Raw genomic sequence first — 8,350 nt, 5'->3', positions numbered from 1 at the left:
TCCATCTTCTTCTATTTTCTGAAATAATTTATGTAGAATTGGTAACAGTTCTTCTTTAAATGTTTTATAAAATTCACTTGTAAAACCATCTGGTCCAGGGTTTTTTTCCTTTCTTTTGACCTTTTCTTTCTGCTGCTTTATGTAAACCACACCTAAAGTCGGAAGGAAACTTAATGTCTAGGGTGCCTTGCTTAGTATCTGAAATAAAATCAGGATATAATCCTACAGGACAAGAGTTATGAGCAATAAACAAAAGCTTGAGCAACTCACTTGACTTCTTTATGGCCTCTTGGGTAAAGAGCATATTTAGAGTTTAGCTAACTGAGTTTCGACCCCTAGTTCAAAAATGTCTAGTTTCCTGACCGTGGTTAAATTATTTTTAGCCATCAAATGTGATTTTCTTTTAGGCATAAAGTAGGGATAGTAGAAATCGGTGGAAAAGATTACTAGTTCTATTGTAGTAAACATTCAGTAGCTAACTCTAGTGAAAGAAAAAAAAAGGCAATAATTTACCAAAATGTATTAGTTCTGCTTTAAATAATTTTCTTTTTTCTGTGAGTGAAACATTAAAAGATATTTTAAGTTAAACAAATATTTGCTACCTGAAAAGTCAGCTATTTGTTTGCTTTGCAGCGAGGTCTGCTAGAAGTACTTTATGATGTATTTCGTCTTCCTCTGCCTGTTGTGACTGAAGAGTTCATAGAAGCACTCCTCAGTGTAGGTAAGTACCGAAACGGATTTGTGCATATTCATATCATATAACTTTTTTTTTCATATCAGAAAATTTTTAACGAGAACTTTTCTGATTGAGACAAATTCCCTAAAAAAAAAAAAAAATAGCAGACTAAATATTGAGTATCTTTTTCATGTCTTGGTGGATCAACTAAGTAGAAACATTAACCAGCATTTTAAAAGATACGTATAGATTGACTAGCCCTGGGTTCTACATTTAGCACTGTGGATAATCCTCTGACTACTGGATTTTCATTGTTTTAGATCCAGGTAGATTCCAGGACAGTTGGAGGCTCTCAGATGGCTTTGTAGCAGCTGAAGCAAAAACAATTCTTCCTCACCGCGCCAGATCCAGGTAGAGATTACGTATACAAATAAGTTCAATTTTTTCAGTTTTCTGTTAAGTTACCTAATATGTGAAACAGTCTGAAAAGTATTTCTGTGCTGTTTGTTTCTAGGCCAGACCTCATGGATAATTATTTGGCATTGATACTCTCCGCATTTATTCGTAATGGACTTTTGGAGGTAACACATAATGGACTTTTTCCTTTTCATTACATTGTATCTTTTTCTTTAATGAAATACTTGTAGAGCAGAAATTTCTGATGTATAAATGTGTTTCTATATATTACACCTCTGATACTCTTTTAATTTTTAAAGGGTTTGGTTGAAGTGATAACGAATAGTGATGACCATATCTCAGTCAGAGCTACAATTCTTTTAGGAGAACTTTTACATATGGTAAGTTTAGCAGCTTCTGATTGTATTTTTCATACCTTCAGTTTTCATTTACAGAGCAAGGTGTTTGTTTTAAAAAAAAATTGAAGGAAAAAAGGAATTAGCATTTTTATAAAAAATTGAATTTTCATTATTAAGACCCCTGATAGTCTGTATGGTTATATATGTGTTTTATAAATGGAAAACATTTAGAAAAAGAAATGAACTTTGACTTTTACAGTCACTTCGATTGTTAACCCTTGAGTTCTGTAAATTTTTAGTCTATTTATAAAAGATTTCTCAAAAAGGAAGAAATAACAAAAGTAAAACCTCAATCAGACAACATTGGAATGGGTACGTAGCAATAAGTACCTAAACAATATGATTTGTGTTAAATTATAAATATAATGTCTTTTAAAAGCACTGTACTCTTTTTAATCTGAGTTTTAAAGAATGGAAATCATTAATTTTTATGCCGTAATTTTATAACATCAGTAACTTCTTGAAACCAGGAACTGGGAAAGTGAACTCATTATTCTCAGTTTCCAGCAAACCAGACACTCTATAGGTTTGCGTGATAGAAATTTCTTATTTTTAGATTCCTTAAATTCAAAACCCCACTGTTGTGGTGTTGATCTTGTTTTGTGGCAACCCTGTATCTAGTTTCGGAGGCTGTAAATCTTAAAGGTAACAGATGTCCTCATTTTTCTTTTTCTTAAGCATCTAGTGTGTTTGAACTGCTGACCTTTCTGTTCACAACCCAATATAGAACCCCACTACACTTAGGAACCCTAGTAGGTTACTTACTGGATAGTAAATGTAAAAACCCACTGCTGTCCAATTGGTTCTGACTCATAGTTACCCTCCATCAGCTTTCCAACACTGTAAATCTCTACTGGAGGAGGCTGTCCATCTTTCTTCTATGGAGTTGCCTAGTGAGTTCAAACTCCTGACGCCAATCAAAAGATTGGCTATGCAATATGTAACATACCACCAGAGATCCTTGGCTAATAAAATAGTAAATAAAAAGAACCATTTTAAGCAAATTAAATGAGGAATAACCCCATTGTAAGTATTACTTCATAGGTTATACCTTGTCGTTTTGGTGTAGAGTATTGTGATGTTGTTGTTGTTGTTTCCCCATTTCCCCTTTACTTTCTTTTCTTAGCATTGTGTGAATGAGATAATGATATCAAAACCATAGTTCATCTTAATTATCCATTTGTTTCAATGAATTATTAAGTCGTTTGCTCATATTTTTAACCTATCTGTGAAGGATTTTAGTATCTAATGACTCTCAGATCTAATTTTTATTCTTACTATTTCTAGGAAGAATATTCATACTTAGAGTTGTTTATTTTATAATAATTAGTATGTCTTATAAATATCATTTTTTCCCTTTGTCCCTTACACTGAAATTCTGACATTCTCTTGCACTGTTAGAGCTAGTCATCTTGAGTATATTATTGCTAGTGCATTGGTTCTATCTTCTTGGTACTACATTTAATGAATTTCTTTTTCTTCATTGGTTGAAATATGTTGGTGACAAGATATTGTCTGGAAAGCAATGGTTAATAAGTTTCTTATTTGGGAGATTATTGGCTTAAAAGGGAAACCTATTATTTCATGAAGGTTGGTTTTAAAATTTACAAAGCCACGTCCTAAGTTGTTAATATTCCTTCTAGCATTTTAAATGTTATTTTCAAAATGAAAGTAATAGATCTAAGCTTTAATTGTCCTTTTAGATTAGTTAAAATTAAGTCTAATTAACTGCTACTAAAATTGCAATTTAATATTGAAATATAAAATCCATGATAATTACTGAATAGTGTTACTAATAAAAGTAATCTTTATACTTCTTAAATCTCACTATTGTTGAAAGTAGATGAGCTAAAAATGATAGCTAACCATGGATTTTGTTGTTGTGTGCCATTGAATTGGAACTGACCTTAGCTGACCCTCTAGAGGGTTTTCAGAGGCAGTAAGCAGCTCGGGAGATTATGAATCCTTTTCCTGTGGAGCAGCTGGTGGATTTGAACCACGTCCCTGTGGGATTGTGGTGCAGCTTCTTGACACCACTTCTCTGCTAAGTATGTATTGTTTTGTGCTGTTGAGTCGGAAGCAACACATAGCTCACAATGCAGTATGTTTTCAGAGGCAGTAAATGTCAAGGGAGGAGGACATAGCTCATCCTTCTCCCATGGAACAGCTAATGCATTTAACCATGCACCATTGGGATTACAGCACAGCTCATACCACAAAGCCACCACAACTCCCCTAAGTATATATTGTTGTTGTTGTGTGTCACCAAATTGGAACTGAACCATAGTTGGCCCTCCAGCAGGTTTTCAGAGGGAGTAAAAACACAGGAGGAAATGGCCCATTCTTTTCCCGCAGATCAGCTGGTGGATTTAAACCCCCTGCCTTTGTGATTGCAGTGAAGTTATTGGATTGATTTAAAGATTAATGGTTAGATTCAGAGTCTTTAGTAGTGTTATAAATAATCAATAACAAAATATTACTATTTCTGAATTTATGTGAAATACTTCATTTTAGGCAAATACAATTCTTCCTCATTCACATAGTCATCATTTGCACTGTTTACCAACTCTAATGAATATGGCTGCATCCTTTGATATCCCCAAGGAGAAAAGACTGTAAGTATCTAGCAAAATTGATATATTTTTTATATATATATATATATTTTATTTTTTTTAAAGATTCATGTGTTCAGTGTGTTTTGTGTTTTGTTTTTCTTTTAGAAAAGCTTTATGAAATGGAGGAAAAAATACCTCTCAAAATATTTAGTCATTTCTGTTTAGGCCACAAAATGTTACTACATAGCAAAAACTGCTTTTTTCTCTCCTGATTTGGAACAAGGGTATAGACTTTCTGCCAGAAAACTGAAAATGGTGATTGACTTCCTTTTAGACTATTTTATGCTCTTTTACGGGCAACTCTGGCTCCCTTTTATCTGTGAGTTATTTTAAATTAACTAAGCATAAAAACCAACAAAGCATTACATTACAAATGTGATAATAAGCATTTGTATTTTTGTTGTTCTGTGCTGTTGAGTTGGAACCTACATATAGCTGACACTCCAGCAGATTTTCAGAGTGTTAAATTGCACAGAAGATTGTCCATCCTTTTCACTTTAAGCAAGCAATGTAGGGTCATCTGCGTGTACAATAGCCCTAAACCCTGCTTTATCCCTTGCCAATCTTATTGTCTCTGACAAGCCTGTCCATTACCTCAGTGACTGAATCAGTCCATCTCATCGAGGGTCTTCCTCTCCTGTGCTGTCCTTTGACCCTCACAAGCATGACTTCCCTCTCCAAGGACTGATCTCACCTTGCAGCATGTCCACAGTATGTCACGAGAAGCTTCAGAATCCTTGCCTCCAAGGAACAGTGTAGCTTCACCCTTTCCAGGTTTTGCAGCCAGAGATTAATCGAACATGCAATCAAGATGCCTTAATAATTATAATGGGTGACTGGAATGCAAAAGTTGGAAATAGAGAAGAAGGCTCAGCAGTTGGAAAACATGGACTTGGTGACAGAAATGAAGCCAAAGATAGAATGATAGAATTTTGCACAATCAATGACTTATTCATTGCAAATACATTTTATAAGAAACATAAACACTGGCTATACACATGAAGTTCGCCTGATGGAATGCATAGAAATCAGATCCGATTACAACTGTAGAGAGAATTGCTGGAGAAGCTCACTATCACCTGTGAAAAGGAGTCCAGGTGCTGATTGTGGAACAGACCACTAACTGCTCATATGCAAGTTCAAGCTGAAGCTGAGGAAAATTAAATCAAGTTCACAGGAACCAAAATTTAACCTTGATTCTTTCCCACCCAAATTTTAAAACCATCTCAGGAATAGGTTTGAGGCCTTGGACATTAATGAGCAAAGACTGGATGAGCTGTCAGAGAATATCAAGAATATCATCCAGGAAGAGTGCAGGTCATTACAAAGACAAAGGAGGAAGAAAAGACCAAGATGGATGTCAGAAGAAACTCTAAATATTTCACGAGAGCACCAACAAGCCAAAGGGAAGAAATCAAGATATTAAGGAGTTGAACAGAAGATTCCAGAGGACATTGTGGGAAGACAAAGTATTACAATGAAATGTACAAGGAGCTGGAGTCAGAAAATCAAAAGGGCTGAACTTGGCTCAGCATTTCCTAAGCTCAAGGCACTGAAGAACAAATTCAAACCTCGAGTTGCAATACTTAAGGATGATTTGGGTAGAATATTAAATGATGCAGGAAGCTTTAAAAGAAGATGCAAAGAGTATATAGTCATTATGTCAAAAAGAATTGGTGGACACAAAAATTTCATGAAACAAGAACCTATGGTGATTAAGGAAGAAGTTCAAGCTGCTATGAAAAAAAATTTCGTGAGCAAGAACCTATGGTGATTAAGGAAGAAGTTCAAGCTGCTATGAAAGAATTGGCCAAAAAAAGCCCCAAGAATTGATGGCATACCAGGTGGCATATTTAAACAAACAGACACTGCCCTGGATGTGCTCACCAAGTTGTGCCAGGAAATTTGGAGGACAACCACCTGGCCAACTGACTGGAAGAGATCTGTATTTGTTCCCATTCCAAAGAAAGGTGACCCACCAGAGTGTAGAAATTATAGAACAATATAATTGATTTCACATGCAAGCAAGATTCTGTTGAAGATTATCCAAAAACGACTGGAACAGCACATCAGCAGAGAACTGCTTAAAGTGTAGGCTGGAGTTAGAAAAGGCCGTGGTACTAGGGATATTATAGCTAATGTCGAAAAGTAGAGAGTACCAGAGGAATGTTATCTGTGTTTCATTGATTATGCAAGGACATTTGACTCTGTGGATCACAACAAACTGTGGCTTACTTAGAGAAAAATGGGAATCCCAGACCACTTGATTGTGCTTATGTGAAACCTATACTTGGACCAGGGGGCAGTTGTCAGAACAGAGCAAGGAAACACTGCATGGTTCAATACTGGGAAGGGTGTACACTAGGGATGTGTCCTATCTCCATATCTTTTCAATCTACATACAGAGTAGATTATCCGGGAGATGGGCTCTATGAGAAATGTAGCGTCAGTATTGGAGGTTAGACGCCTTAACAATCTGCATTATGCATATGACACAACCCTTCTTGCTGAAACTGAGCAGAGTCTATATAGGGACCTTAATATAGATAAAATAATACATTTATTTATTTAAATTCCACAAGTTATTTTTATTATTTAACAGGCAGAAACTGTATTACAGGCTTGAGAGCATTAGGGACTGACTACATGAGTTCCAACCGTAAGTTTTTGTTGGTAATGGAAAATTTAGACTGATTTTTCTCTCTTTCTGATTTTTCATCTGTGATGATGAACATTTATTAGGGGAAACATCAGGTTACAATTCTGGTTGGAATATGCAGGATATAATTTTTTAGCGAGGACTGCTTCTCAGACATGTTTGCAGGTGATCCTCCCTCTGATGCTCAGTCTTTAGGACCTACTCTACAACCCTAGGCCCTGTCTCAAGGTTCAGTATTCTAAAAGATAAGTATTACAAAACTCTTAATTCTGTCACTTATAAATGTGGTCATGAGTGTGAGTTCACACACACTCAAACAGACACCCTCGCCCTTGCACTGCACCCGTGTGTGTCTATGCTAAGGTGCTAGGCTCTTCCTTTGGACTGCAGTTACAGTTTAGCTGCCTCTCACTGGTCTCTGGTTCCCTTCCATAGTAGTCTGTGGCTCAAAGGACATGCTAAACTCTGCTGCTTCTTTCTTGATTGTAGTGGGATGCCACTAGACTATCAGTTTTACTTGAATGGTGTTACGCTGTAAAATGTAATTTTTCAAATCCTAATAAACATAGAGGATAGAGCAAATTTTGGTGATTTTTCTCCAAGATTCATTAGGAATACTAATGTTGTATGCTTTCGAGTTGGAAACAGCCCATAACTGACCCTTTAGCGGGTTTTCAGAGGTAGTTAATCGCATAGGAGGAGATTTCTCATCCTTCTCCACTGGAGCAGCTGGTAGATTTGAATTGTGCATCTTTGGGATTTCCTCTTAAAAATGTTCTTTATTAGCTCAGTAAGTTCTGGTAATAAGAGTAATGCTTGCTAATTTGAGCACACCCTAAAGTCTTTACGTTTTTCTTCTGCTTCATATTTACCAGAAGTTTTGAAGGCACTGTTTTAAGGCTACTAAATTCTTCCAGCACATATAACAATAAAGGATTTTTTAGTTCTTTTTTTTTTATTACTTTTAATGAAAGTTTACAGAGACTTAGTGTTTCCATTCATTCATTGTTGCACTTTTCTCCCTGCACTCTCCCTCCCCCCCAGTTCATGCTTCCTGAAAAGTAAAAGAAACTCTTTCATTTTTTAAGTTACAAATCAATAAGGGCACTAGAGGTTATGAATAAACATTGATTATTCTTTTCTGTGGAAGTTGAAATTATACTTCAACCACCTACAATCCACAAACATGAGTTTTAGGTAGTTTAAGAACTTAAATGTGATAAGGCAAAGCTTTACAGTTTCCAGAAGAAAATAACAAGAAGCTAGGTTTCTGACAGATTCCTGGTTAAGGGCTTAACTAATAACTGAAAAATTACCAGTTAAAATCCACCCGGAGCTGCCTTAGGGGAAGGCCTGAAGTCTGCTTCTGGAAAGCCATAGCCTTGAGAATCCTTTGTAGCAAGTCACACCACCAGGTTTCTGACCTAATGTAGTTCTCAGAAGCATTTATAAAAAGTATCCATTGTGGAGGAAAAAATCAGTTACTACTTGTTTGTAAAATCAATGACTTATTCATTGCAAATACATTTTATAAGAGACACAAACGCAGGTTATACACATGGACTTCACCTGATGGTATGCATAG

The 8,350-nt window shown here is 35.8% G+C and overlaps 1 protein-coding gene across 3 annotated transcripts in view; it reads left to right on the top strand.

Moving 5' to 3' along the window:
- The window catches only part of RICTOR (RPTOR independent companion of MTOR, complex 2), a 177,652-nt gene that overhangs the window by 127,503 nt on the left and 41,799 nt on the right, over positions 1-8,350 (top strand). For all 3 annotated transcript variants that reach the window (XM_006889545.1, XM_006889544.1, XM_006889546.1), the window contains 5 exons: positions 634-721; positions 997-1,087; positions 1,191-1,257; positions 1,393-1,473; positions 4,006-4,106. In XM_006889545.1, the coding sequence (XP_006889607.1) occupies positions 634-721; positions 997-1,087; positions 1,191-1,257; positions 1,393-1,473; positions 4,006-4,106 (428 nt within the window). The remainder of the gene's footprint in view (positions 1-633; positions 722-996; positions 1,088-1,190; positions 1,258-1,392; positions 1,474-4,005; positions 4,107-8,350) is intronic.

The sequence above is a fragment of the Elephantulus edwardii genome, unplaced genomic scaffold, assembly GCF_000299155.1.
Source record: "Elephantulus edwardii isolate Elephantulus edwardi_28Jun2011 unplaced genomic scaffold, EleEdw1.0 scaffold00079, whole genome shotgun sequence".
In the NCBI taxonomy this organism is placed as follows: Eukaryota; Metazoa; Chordata; class Mammalia; order Macroscelidea; family Macroscelididae; genus Elephantulus; species Elephantulus edwardii.
The sequence above is the reverse complement of the archived record's forward strand: the minus strand, read 5'-3'. Positions and strand labels throughout refer to the sequence as shown.